This window comes from Leguminivora glycinivorella, chromosome 10 (assembly GCF_023078275.1).
Source record: "Leguminivora glycinivorella isolate SPB_JAAS2020 chromosome 10, LegGlyc_1.1, whole genome shotgun sequence".
In the NCBI taxonomy this organism is placed as follows: domain Eukaryota; kingdom Metazoa; phylum Arthropoda; class Insecta; order Lepidoptera; family Tortricidae; genus Leguminivora; species Leguminivora glycinivorella.
In genome coordinates this window covers 14,894,372-14,908,450 of record NC_062980.1, presented here as the reverse complement: position 1 = coordinate 14,908,450, position 14,079 = coordinate 14,894,372, and the positions used below count along the sequence as shown (strand labels likewise).

The 14,079-nt window shown below is 38.6% G+C and overlaps 1 protein-coding gene and 1 pseudogene across 3 annotated transcripts in view; one reads left to right on the top strand and one right to left on the bottom strand.

Annotated features, from left to right (window-relative positions):
* The window catches only part of LOC125230550 (NFX1-type zinc finger-containing protein 1-like), a 46,200-nt gene extending 40,210 nt beyond the window's left edge, over positions 1-5,990 (top strand). For 2 of the 3 annotated variants that reach the window (XM_048135732.1, XM_048135733.1), the window contains 6 exons: positions 711-954; positions 1,840-2,002; positions 2,890-3,001; positions 4,215-4,435; positions 4,809-5,092; positions 5,175-5,990. In XM_048135732.1, coding sequence (XP_047991689.1) covers positions 711-954; positions 1,840-2,002; positions 2,890-3,001; positions 4,215-4,435; positions 4,809-5,092; positions 5,175-5,911 — 1,761 coding nt within the window. In that variant the 3' untranslated portion in view covers positions 5,912-5,990. The remainder of the gene's footprint in view (positions 1-710; positions 955-1,839; positions 2,003-2,889; positions 3,002-4,214; positions 4,436-4,808; positions 5,093-5,174) is intronic. The other variant, XM_048135734.1, reaches the window with a different exon arrangement.
* Positions 5,991-12,173: 6,183 nt separating this feature from the next.
* The window catches only part of LOC125230306, a 41,120-nt pseudogene continuing 39,214 nt past the window's right edge, over positions 12,174-14,079 (bottom strand).

The window sequence follows — 14,079 nt, the reverse complement described above, 5'->3', positions numbered from 1 at the left end:
TTAATGTGTATGTATTAAAAATAAACAAAAACTTAATTTACTTTTGACGTATTAAGTAGGTATTAATTATTTCACCTATGAATAGCCTAGTTTTGAAGTCATGATTAAAATGATTGATGAATAGTGATTAATTATTAAATAAAACTCTTGAATCACCCCATATGCAGCGTGACGTCAAATTTAAGTCATCGGCATGAAAGTTACGGGCCCTGGTTATCAACATATAAATGTCAATTTTAACACATGTCATTAAAATTCGAAATTAAGTTAGCAAATCTCGATTTCTCGTTTTAAAAGGGTTAACTGCAGTACCTAATAAGCTAATAACTGCTGAGGGTGAAACGCCGGAGTGGATTTTGTGAGTAGGGCTAAGATTTCCGTCTTTACTCGTGATATTACTCCAATATTGAAAGGGTGTGTGTGTCCAATCCTAGTGTGCCCTGACCCTGACGAACGGTTGCTGTTGCACCAGGTAAAATAAATATGTTAGTGACAATTTAATAGTACGCGTTCACCCTTTTACCTCACTTGGTCTTAAAAGTTTATGTTGTGGAGAGGTACTCATTCTACTGTGTTTCGACAAGTATTTATGTAAGAGACGACTCTTCCGTGGTTCTTCTAAGATACCACGAGGTATTTATATTTTATTTAGTTGATTTATATTATTCATTTATATTATTATGTACTTAATTGTATTATTATTTTTTCAGACGAAAAAACCCATACCAGGATGCAACCACGAAATTGAGATCGAATGTGGACGAGAGCCCACCCGTGCTCTGTGCAAACAAAAATGCGAACGCATTATGGCGTGTGGACACGTCTGTCAGATGCGGTGCGGGGAGCAGTGTGACATGGCTAAGTGTACGGAGATCACTCCGCGCAAATTCTCGTCTCCTTGCGGACATAACGTGCAACTGCCTTGCAACGTGTCTCGGCAAGTTATGCAACAAGGTAAGTTTTTAAAGAGAATTTTAATGTTAGTTCAGACTGAAGTGTGAGCGCATCATGTCGTGTGGACACGTCTGTCAAATGCGATGGGGCAGATTTTCATTTCCTTGCGGCATTAACGTGCTACTGCCGTGTCTCGGAAAATTATAAAAACGAGTAACTTTTAAATGGTTCACCTCTGTTCAGAAGAATGGAATGTGAATGAACTCGGTCATGTTTGCCAAGCGCAGTGTAGCACCAATATGGCTGAATGTACTGATTGTCTGATTCTCACTTTTTATTTTGTAGTGTTTCTACTCTCTTTTGCCAGGCTGTAGGCCATCAGCGTTGTTTTCAATAATTTTACCCGTGCATGGTGAAACTATATCAGCATGGACCCACTCTTAGGTTACCAATTTTAGCGGATAGTTTTAAACATGACATGATATTGAATTAGGGAACAAATCAATAGTTATTTGTTTTACATGGGGGTACAGTTGTTGCTTAACCGCACGTGCCAATATTGAAGCCCGAGCAAGAGAAAGATTCCAATATTGAACCGCGAGCGTAGCAAATGGTTCAAAAAGTGGAATCTTGAGCGTTGCAAGGGTTTCAAGGCACGAAGGTTAAACAAACTTTGCCGCCGAGTGAAACACAAAAATTTTCACCACACCAACACGAACAAAATACTGAGTATACTGACTATAAAACATCAAACTAAATCAAATCTATCAATTTGTTCAATATTTATAATTCAAAATCATCATTTATAGGTAATTTCTACCAGCTAGCTCAAGATATCAAGTTAAAATTTGTATGAAATTACTGGCACTCTTGTGGATAAAATGCAATTTTGCTATCTGTTTTCGAATAGCAACAATGCCATGATATGATGATATGATGTTTAAGGATCAGTGACAGACGGGACGCTACTATCCGCGTGCACGGCGCTATGCGGCGCGCTGCTCCGCTGCGGGCACTCGTGCGGCGGCTCGTGCGCGGGCTGCCGCCAGGGCCGTCTGCACCAGCCCTGCGCCGCGCGCTGCCACCAGCTCAACATCTGCGGGCACAGGTATCCCTAATCCCTATCACTTGGTATATCGGTAGGAGGTAAGGCATAGCGAAAGATATTCCGCTTTGTGTGGTAGGGCTCAGCACAGCGGATATCATCTCGCTCGAATCTAGAGCAGAGCCCAACTGGGGAAGTACCTCCGCCTTACATAAGACCGCAGCCAAATAGCACTAGACCCTACTCATAGTGTTGTGTTCCTGCCGGTGAGTAAGGCTGCTAGAGCTCAACGAGGATGCGGTGTGCTGATGATGGAAGGACCTACGAAACGAATTTGTTCCGTCTATTATCCATTGAGTTGTCGGCAACCCGAACCCTCCTTGGAACTTGTACCTACACTCCTTCTTGCTGTGTACTTCTAATGGGTTGGCAACGTGCATGTGACACTCCTTGAGTTGCAGGCGTCCATAGGTTACGGTGACCGCTTTCCATCAGACGGACCGTATACTTTGTTTGCCACCGACGTAATAGTATTAAAAAAAAGCCGGGTATTGATTAGCGAGCCGCAACTGTAGCCGAACAGATACGGTAACGGAGTTCTAGTCTAGTGTGTACGCATGTTACAGTTCAGGCTCGCCGAATCCATTTCCTCGAGCGTATTCATGTAGCGAGCTGTAACTGTAACCGAACCTTAGACTAAATATATACCTAATGATACATCAATGAACCGAACAGATACCTGCGATGCGACCTAAGTGACAGCTGAGTGTAGCGCTGCTAGGTCGCATCGCATCTAGGGTTGCAAATAGAAAAAAACCAAATGTTTTTTTTTTCAGAATTATGAAAAAAACATTCAAGCCAGAAAAAAAATCGTTTTCTGCAACCCTAATCGCATCACATGGAAATAAATTATTAATTCGTTCATTCCTTCCTTCATGAATATGTTACAGGTGTGAGGAGCCGTGCAACCAGGTGTGCCCGCCCTGCCGCCGTAAGTGCGAGGTCAAGTGCCAGCACTCGCCTTGCTCCAACTTGTGCGGTGCGCCTTGCACTATGTGCACGGTAAAACTTTAAATTAGCTTTTACTTCTGTCTATGTTTGTGTCGACTGGTTATTTTAATAATTAAGTAGTGGCTCTTTGAGCTGTAGACCTTCGCGATATGTTTAAAAGTGAACAACACGTAGTCCTTGATGTCATTGTTATAGTCAAGTCACGATGGTCTTAAGCGCCGTACGCACTACTGGCTTTGAAATCCTAAATGTCATTTTGGAAATTTTCGAAAATCTGGATCTTAATCGACAAAAAAAATATAAAGTCAATTTGCTTACAATCGGTTGAAAATTGCGACCTGTAGAGGAGACTATCCGGGTACATTAAAAGCAAATAGAGTTGTAGACCTACGATGTCGCTGCGGTCAATAAGAAGCAAGAAATTGAGACGTTTTATTGGCAGTAGACATATTCAAGGTCAAGGTTGCAACGATGAAAGAACCCTCTTTCCATCCGCCATACAGCAAAATGTTTGATTTGAATTTAAAATTGGGTCGAAATTCAACTTTATTTTATATACATATTTTACTCACTAGCTCGGAAACACGTGTTTTCTCCTTTGTCTAAAAGGGTAAAAACGCACTTTATCCACTAGTGGATAAAGTAATTTGACCTTGAATAGAGGCAAATTTTCTGCTTTAAAATTGATAAAAGTGGGTTAATCTAGTTGTACTGGAAGCAGTGATAGGCCAGACAACAGACAGTCTTATAAATTCATAATCTTAAAAAAGATCTGTATGCAAACTGATAGTTCAAACTGACACTGACAGATCTGTCAGTGTCAGTTTGCATACAAATCTTTTTTTTGTGAGGGGCTAATGAAAGTTGAACCCAAAAAACAGCAACTCTGTTTTGTGTTACACACGAGTGCAAATGTATTTTACTACTGTAAATAAATTAGAAATAATAAAAAAGAAACCATGTGTGTTGAAAAAATTGCTTTTTTCGGGCTCAAGCTCAGGATTCTATTGTGTTGAAAAACTCAAACCACTCGCTTAGCTCGTGGTTCAACTATAGAATCCTTCCGCTTGCTTGTTTTTCAATTCCACACCCGACGTTAAAATACAACTTTGCACTCTTGTATAACAAATAACTATTTTTTGCAAAATATCCTTTGTATTTTTTTTTCTTTACTTTGGTCTCAGAAATGCGTGGTTAAAATCTCTCGCAATGTTCACCAGCACCGAGTATAGTGAAAGTAATGTATACGCGTTTGTATGTACAGGAGACACCGTGCGTCCGCGCGTGCGTGCACGGTGTATGCACGCGTGCTTGCGGCGCGCCGTGCTCGCGGCCGCCGTGCTCGCAGGCGTGCGCGCTGCGGCTGGCGTGCGGGCACGGCTGCCGCGGGCTGTGCGGGGAGCCCTGCCCGCCCGCCTGCCGCCTCTGCCGCCCCGGGTCCTTCCCCACCGACCTGCTCGGAGACCCTTACGATGACGACGCCAAGTATGAACCACTTTATTTTTTCCTGTTCTTCTATTTCATTTTGCTACGGCTCATGAGACAGAGCCTGGGATCTGCTTGTGGGTTGCTTTAGCGACTACTTCATGAATTTATTTACGAAGGTCTTTTAGCGTGTTTTTTTTTCTGTATTTGGCCCTTAATTCACGACATTTAATTCATATAGTCATATCAAAAAAATATATCTATTCTAATTAATTTTAGACAATAACTTTTAGATAATTAAGTAGTTGGATAGTTTTTCGATACAGTATCTATAAAATTAACCTTATTCAAACATACTAATAATGTTACCTGTTACACAAAATAATAGATGTGGTTCAAAGCGTAATAACAACTATGAAATTTATAATTTCAGGTTAATTCAGCTACAGGATTGTCCACACATTTTTGACGTCGATACCTTGGACACTTTAATGAACAGCAAAGACGAAACTGTTCAGCTTAAGGCATGCCCCTGGTGCCGTCAACCTATTGTTAATACATATCGGTACAAGGACCTGATCAATAAACTATTGAAGAACGACATCAATCCGATAAAAGCTAAGGTGTATGGAACGGACGCTGAAAGAAGGGCGAAGAAAAAGGAAATGCTGCAGAAAGTTACCGATCTAGTGGTAGCACATAGTAGAACTTGCATTGGTATGTTTTTAAATATTATTAGTTTTGTAATATTCTTGTTTAGGTAATGTAAAATTTTACGATTTAAATTTTTATTTTACAGCCAGTATTGATTGGAAGCACGCGTTATATGCCATTTTTAAGATAATAAAGCAGGCGCAAAATGACAGAAAGATATCACTTCTGCAATTAGAAATGAACGATATATACCTGAACTTCCTGGATACTATCGGAAAATACTATATGAAGTACAAAGATGCACATTTATCACGACTGGAAACGTCGATGACATCTCAGGTGAAACTGCTTTGCAACGTACTCATTACTAATTCGCGCAAACTGAGCCAGCAACAACAATTGGACATAGATAATGAGCTGAAACGTATGAATTCGATGATCCAATTAGCTAAGATATTGAGCCACGAGATTTACAAATCTTCGAAGACTAACGAGACCGTGGTGCGAGCGACTGCCGCTGCAAGAGAAGCCGTTTTGAGTTGGCGCGTGTTTGACGAAAGTAGGGGGGTGGAATGCTTGAAGATGCTTGAGAACGCGGTGAAGTTGTCGGGTATTGCTAGCAGGGAGGAGCGCGCGATGATAGTACGAGCGATTGGGCTGAAGGCGGGGCACTGGTACAAGTGTCCCAACGGACACTTCTACTGCATCGGCGAGTGCGGCGGCGCCATGCAGCTGTCCACGTGCCCGGACTGCGGCGCGGCCATCGGCGGGCAGCGCCACGCGCTCACGGCGGGCAACCAGCACGCCAGTGAGATGGACGGCTCGCCGTATGCTGCCTGGTCGGAGCTAGCCAACAATATGGCGAACTTCAATTTTGATTAGGATAAGCTTTCATTGTGTAGGATCACAGAATATATAATAGTACAAGTACAGAAGGCCCACTGCTTTGATGTTCACGAAATGCCGCCATTTTAAATGCCTACAAAATTCTAACAAAGAAACGAGCCGCACGTGGGCAGCGTCGGACGATAGGGTTGCCTATGGATTAAAGCGAATTAAGAGGATACGGTAGCGAAAATGCTAAAATGGAAAGGAGCCCCCCTTTCAACTTGGGAATTTTAGTTAAATATACAAGTGTTATTAACTAGATTTGTCGAAAAAAATTGTCCATTAAGAACAACTCAGTCAAGATATTTCAAAAAAATCTTTAAAATCGAGGTTCCGCTCTCGACTCTTTCCTCCTTCAAAACTTAATCAATCGGAACGAAATTTGAGAATCTGAATAACAATGAAATAATCTATGTCGGACCGTTTAGCTTTTTTGGTTAATTGTTACCAATCTTGAGTATCACACCTTTTTTTGCGCCACAATGAAAAAGGCCGTTTTTGGAAATTTTTGATTGGCTCTAGAATCTTTAAAAAGCAGAATATCAAAAAAATCAAAACGGTCCGACACAGATAAAAATAATAACAATCTGTGTTTAAAAAATCATAGCTCTATATTCAAAAACCAGGGAGGAAATAGTCGAGAGCGTTTGTATGGAGAATTGACCCCTACCGTATCGTCTTAATACTCAGATAAAATGTTATACTATGTATTCAAGTCTTGGGTACTTTCTAGGTATATATACAGTATTTATATATTTTTGTTTAAGGGTTTAGCATCACAAGCCTTATTGAACTTTTCCGAGGGACAATCAATAGTATATCTGTGTAAGATTGTCTTATTTTATTCAAGATGTCTATTTAACACTTTCTAAACCGGGCTCTACGCGGCGCTACGACATTTTCGCTACATACGGGGAAACCCATGTAATCGGCTACGCTTCTACGAGCGGTGTGCCCGACAGTCGGGTTCTTGGTAGCGAAAGTGTTAACTAAGCATTATCAGCCATTCCACACGCGAACATCGCATTATGAACCTTAAAAAAACTCGAGACGTAAAGTAATAATAGAAAATGCGAACTTGCGTTCCGTGAGAACGCGCGCCACCCCTGATTAGGCCGCGAACTCGCGGCCGCCAGAAAGTACTTATAGCACCGCGATAGATTCGCGGAGTGAGCCGCTCCTGGTAGGATTGAGATGATTTACACATCGTGTGACACAGAAATATCGGCAATAGGCTACTAGACTCATAAATTTGGCACAATAAATGATTGTCTTCTGTAATATTTGACAAAAGAAACCAATATTTAATGATTTTGGGTATTAAATGTGTATGATGACTACCTACGTATTTTTAATTAAAAAATGTGAGTATGTGAGTATGTGAGTGATGCGTTACTGCAATAGCTGAATTTAATGTTGCTAATTTTAACACATAATAAAACTACCGTGAGGTCCGTAGGGTTTGCAAGATCCGTCGATTTTTCGGATCCGGATATTTCGGATCTTAAGATTTGCCGGATCCGGATATCCGGATATTTCGGATAAAACGGATCCGTGTTGAAAAGGTCAGTTTTTATAGGGGTTTCGTCAAATCAAAGCTGCTGTTACCGAAATAAAATAATTTAAACTCACAAAACGACATAAATATGGTCTATTTTTGCTTCATTAACTTTTTAGACGAACTTTTAACATACAATTGTGTCGTTTAACTTCAAACTCGCGTAAATCGATTCGGTTTTAAGGATAATTATACAAAAAAAGCAGAATGGATTTATCCGAGTTTGAAGTTAAGAGACCCAATTAATGTCACTCCCATTGTACAGTACAGCATATAACATTAAACAGTAGGCCAATATGTTTGTTTAACATACATAAGCTAATGTAGGGTAATGTAGTGTTGTTCACTAATACCTCCGTTTTACTGGGGCGTCTATCCATAACCACAGCCAATAAATACATCCATGCGAAATTTCAGGTGTAGGAAAAAAGATAATATAATATAATTTCATTGTGTTACACGTATTAGACGTGTGAAGGGTCAAAAAGATTTAGTAAAACTTCTGTGGACAATATTATAAAAGTTAACGACTCTGGTACATTCGTATCCCGTTTTTCCTATTTGAGTGTCAAGAACTAAAAAAATGTTTCCCGTCATTAGAATGTCGTCTAAAAATTAGCACTAGATTTTCTTAACTTTTGTAATAAAATAAAAAAAAGATATTTTATTTACCAACACAGCACAAAATGGACATGTAAGGACTTAATGTCCACAGGAGAGATATAACCAATTACCCATACATTAAAATCTGTTTGACCCTAAAATATGTGACACATATTTAGTTATCATCTACCATTTTCAATTGTTTTTCTGAACTTATGTGCAAAATGTCATTTGATATTTGCCTGTCGCTTTTCAGTGAAGCTCTAAGGCTGGCAACGCACCTCCAATCCTTCTGGTGTTTTGGGTGACCATAGGCAGGAGTGATCGCTTACCATCAGGCGACCTGTCTGCTAGTTTTCCTCCCATCTTATTAAATACAAAGAAAATGGATCTGGATTCAGCTTATAAAATAATTACGGATGTAATTATATTAATTACTTCCATGATCTCAGAATTCATCATTAAGCTTAAAAATATCCATGGCAATCATTTCTGCTTTATAGAAAATCAATAATTTATCGTTATTCCTGCGGGATGCATCCAGTTAGAAACGAAAGCAGTTTTAAAAACAATGGTTTACTGTTCATTTTATTTATTTTGTTAACATATAGTTTTATGAATTCATCGCATGGCTTGATATTCTGGAGTATTTGAATAAATTAAATGTAAATTAACATTTTAGGCGACAAAATACAGGAAATAATTCATAAATGCCATCGTTTTCTTTCAACCCCTTATTTGCCAAGAGTGGCACTGACGCTTTAGTAGTTTCATGTGCTCTGCCTACCCCTTTATGGGATACAGGCGTGACTGTATGTATGTATGTAATTCATAAATTTGATTCGAAAATTCTTTCTGGCGTGGATAGATACCCATATTTAACGGATCCGTATTATCCGTTTTATCCGGATCCTACTAGACCTCGGATCCGGATCTCAAATTCAACGGATAATTCGGATATCCGGATATCCGGATCTCAAACCCTAGGTCCGTGAGCCACTGACATATTAATTAAACATGTAAAATCGGGTAACTCACGTGAAATTGTCGTTACGGAGCGAAACATGTCGAGCGATCTTCGACAATTTACTCGATTTTACATGTTTAATATTACTGTTGCTAACTAAATAATTATGTTGATAGTTTTAGGTTTGAATTTTCACGATTTTTGCACATTGTAATTTTAAAACGGAATTTAATCGCTTATAATTTTAGTATATGAATAAGAGAAGTTACCTACTAGTTTTAGGGAAGAGCGGTACCCCTTACCACAGGTATTTGTTTACTTAAAAAGGGGTAGGTATCCACAACTAAAATTATGTAAGTAATTCTTAAAATGAATAAAGAATTTTAATTTAATTTAATAAAAATAATCAGATTCCGTATTTAACTTTTATTAGTATTTATATATTATATATATCGTTGTCTGAGTACCTGCAACACAAGCTTTCTTGAGCTTACCGTGGGACTCAGTCAATCTGTGTAAGAATGTCCTATAATATTTATTTATTTATTTATTTATTTATTAATAGGTACTGTCCATAGTAAGTGTGTATTTAAATTTTCTTGAATTAAATGACCTTACTCGGACGTTTACTTTCATTTATAGTAGGATATATCATATACCTACACTCTCTCTCTCTCTATATATATATATTATACAGTATGTAAACCAACCATTTACTGAAGCCTGTTAATATTTAAGTTACACAGAGCAATTTTACTATGGGACCAACACCCAAAACGCGAAATAAAAATTTATATACTCTCCCATAAGAAATACTTACTATAAAATAAAACTACCTATGAAACTGTCAGAAGATATTTTCGTGATTTCGGGGTTGATCCCATAGTAAAAGTTTCTCAGTATCACCTGGACATTTACGGGTTACAGTAAATGGTTTTCGTTAGTTTACATACTGTATATATATATTTATCTATTAATTATGTATATTTCAACTTTTACGAACTTGTAACTAAGTCCGTTTTCACATTATCCGATCCGATATTGGATGTCTACATCCGATATCGGATTCCATAAAATAATTTGATCAGATTAAAAGTAACTACTTATATTCTACTAGGTTCGTTACCTATCCCATATTACAATTATTAATATTATTATTTAGGTATATATTTCCCATCACGGAACAATGGTGTTCCGGACCGGACCTTTGGGAGGCGTGCGTGGGGCTGAAGCCAAATCGTAGAGGCCCTTTTGACACTTTAATGAAATGTAAGGTGTACACCGAGCGGATGTTGCCCTTGCCCGTATCATGGGACACACGCAGAGGCAGCACCCGCCAGGGTGTAAGGACTATTTGAGAGTTAATGGAATCTAAAATGAACTGGGCTATTGGATGAAAGTGATGGACTAAATACTGGGCTATAGAAAACTATAAAACGGTACCTATCCAATTTTATTTCCGGCAGACGGTGACTCGTCCCCACAAGATGGGCCCCCACAAAAAGCGACATCCACAGAGTGTCCACTACTAAACCCAAAAAAAATTCCCTGACTTTTCCCTGACTTTCCATGACCATTTAAGAAAATTTCCCTGACCAAATTTTCATTCTTTAATGACATTTTTACCAGTTTTGCTTAGGGTAGCAAAAAAATGTTTTTTTTTCTGTCTTGAAAAAAAAAAGCTAAAAAAAAAAACAGTTTGTCCGTCTTTCACGGCAAAACGGAGCGACGAATTGATGTGGTTTTTTAAGTGGAGATAGTTGAAGGGATGGAGAGTGACATAGGCTACTATTTGTCTCTTTCTAACGAAGTGAAGCTGCAGGCAAAAAGCTACTTTATACCTACGTTTTTTTTATCTTTAGGTTAACTATTAAACTTTAATTTCTGGTTTTAAAAAACTAAACATAACGAAATCTGTTGTTGGTAGTTATCACTATTTATTTTTGGCTACACCAGTTGCCGGCCCGTGCACTCTTATCAAGTAATCAGGATAGAGCGAGTTTGAGTTTCGGCGCCCTTGGATAAGGTGCGCTAGAAAAAAATCGCGAGCGTAGCGAGCGCGAAATTTTTTCCCCTCTTATACGTTACGTCCCTGGGGCTGATAGTAGTTATTATGTACAAAAAATAACAAACAAAATGGAGTACCGAAGTACCGAGGTACTATCAGGGCAGAGTCAGGAAAGCAAAAGCTTGAAATGAAAACGAGATTTCGAGCGTAGTGAGCGCGAAATAGTGACTAATATATTAAAAAGAAGTAAAACCTAGGTATTACCTATGTAGAAATAGTAAACGCGAGCGAAGCGAGCGCGAAATTTTTTCTCTGTTGTCAGCGTCGGGATGCCCATTTAGGTGTTTTGCCACTAAGTACATGCCTTTAGGTTTCCAAGTGCTTTAAAGTTTTCTCATCGTCACGCTTACTATCCTCCTATGCTCCTTTGACTCATACAAAATTGCGCCTCTATGTGACGTTTTGCGCCATTGGCTTTATGAGGAACTCCGCTTTAGATTGTCGGATAGATACTTAGAATTTGGACAGCGACGTTTGTCTTTGTCGTTCGGCCTCGCAACGTGGTTCGTCAAGGGCTAGAATCCCCCTTTCACGTCGCCCTAGCAAAACCACCACCTTATGAATGTTGTACATGGAGGTGCAACTTTCTAGTTAATCTGAATCACAATAACTCAATTTATTCCCTACCCCCCTCGGCATTTTGGAATATGTGGGTGGGGCACGCAATGTAAAAAAAAATATCTGGATTTTTCCACATTTACGATTTTGGGCTGGACAGATTAAGGTCAGCTAAAAGCATGAAGATATCCCTCATTCATTAGCCATCACTGGGATACTAGGGCAGGTACTATATTTGTCAAAAAAGTCACTACTAGGAAGATCTTTGCTGTCATGGATGTGGCCAACCCAAGAAATCATATTATTTTTTCAATACTTTTTAATTTTTTTTCTTGGTGTCAAATTTTTCCCTGACCTCCAAATCATTTCCCTGACTTTCCATGACCACTATGTGCTTCCCTGACTTTCCCTGACTTTCCAGAAAGTGGACACCCTGCATCCAATATGGCTCAAGGGCAACAATTTATGTATATTATTAATACGTAAGGAAAATAAGCTCTCGTTTACTCAATCTGTTTATTAATTAGCAAACACAATTAACATACAGCAAACCGACTGATTTACAGGTAAGTCTACGGTAAATAAAGTAAAAAAAAATAAGTAGGCAAAGTATACACTAACGTAAGTAGGTAAACTTAAATCACAATAGATTCTTAAGCAATCTAACAAAACAATCGAGACAGCATTTCTTTAACAGCTGAACACTTTTCATTTTTGAGATTATCAAAGAGATTACGAAGATATTTAATACGAGTAGAGTAGTGCTAAATCAAATTTAAACATTTTTGATAAAATTACTTCGTTTAAAAGCTATAAAACAAAGAAAACGTAAAGAGTACTAATCTAAGTGAAAATTGGCCATGTTGGCTGCCGTAGACCAAGCGGGGAAGCGCGAGCCGTCCATTTCGCCGGCATGCTGATTGCCCGCCGTGAGCGCGTGGTGCTGCCCGCCGATGGCCGCGCCGCAGTCCGGGCACGTGGACAGCTGCATGGCGCCGCCGCACTCGCCGATGCAGTAGAAGTGCCCGTTGGGACACTTGTACCAGTGCCCCGCCTTCAGCCCTATCGCGCGCACTATCATCGCGCGCTCCTCCCTGCTAGCAATACCCGACAACTTCACAGCTTCCTCGAGCTTCTTCAGACATTCAACAGATTTTTCTTCATCATACAAACTCCACGTCAAAACAGCTTCTTTAGCGGTTTTAGCTACAGCCAACACCTCGGCGTTGGTTGTATTCTTACTCAGTTCTAGAATCTGAGCTAGCTGAACGATGGAGTTCATACGCTTCATCTCTTGCCCGATATCTACCTGTTGCTGTTGGCTTATCTTCTGTTTATTCGCGACCAGAGCTTCACAGATCATTTTTACTTGGTCTTGCATCTCACTTTTCAGTTCTGTTAAATTCTCAGCAACGTATTTGGTATAATATTCCCCGACATCAGCCAGAATGTCGAAGTAGACGTGATACATTTCGAGATGTAAAACGGAGAGATCTTTGCTTTTACCACCGACGGCATGTTGCAACGCATTATATGCAGTGTTCCAGTAATTGTTTTCTGTAAAAAGAAAATTCAATGACAAAGTTTGTTTTTACATTTTATCAAATGCCAAAAGGTGGAAAGATTTACCCTACTTTTATACTTAAAACGATGAATACCTAAGTTCGAAAATAATATTCAGAAAACATATTCTGTTGGTATACCTACTCCTGCATCTTTTATTACTAGGTACTTAACCCTTAAACGCATGATGATGTATATATGCATCATATCTTTGATACCCCGTGGCTCAATATGTAGCTATCCAAAATTACATTTATTACTTAATTATTATTCACTGTTTATTAGTATTTAATAAATAATTAAAAAAACTTAATAGTATTATGATTTACTATTTATTTTTTAAGGATTAAGATGAAATGGCGGAAAGGTGTGAAAAAACAGGATTATGGCGATTTTTAGTATGTGATTTAGGCCGATTTTTTCAGAGTTAGTATTTATTTTAAGTTTAAACATTTTACCATAAGGGTTTCACAAATAGTGTACCTTTCTAATAAATAGTAGTAAAAATTTTCATATAAAATTTACCAATAATTATATATTTATATAAACATGATTTAGCCTATTTAACTTCTAACACTGATTTAGTATTAAAATCGATGTTAAATATTTTTTTATAATTTTTCCCAGAGTCAGAAAACCATTGTCTATCACATATATTAATTTCGCGTTAAAAGAAAAAATCATGCATTTAAGGGTTAATCCTTTTTAATAGGTATTATAATCAATTCCCATTTGATATCTAAATGGAATGGTAAAAAGCAATACGTAGGTATTTAGGTTAAGCATCAGGTAACCTACGTACGCAACGCAAACAAATTAAATCAGATAGAACTACTTCTAGTATC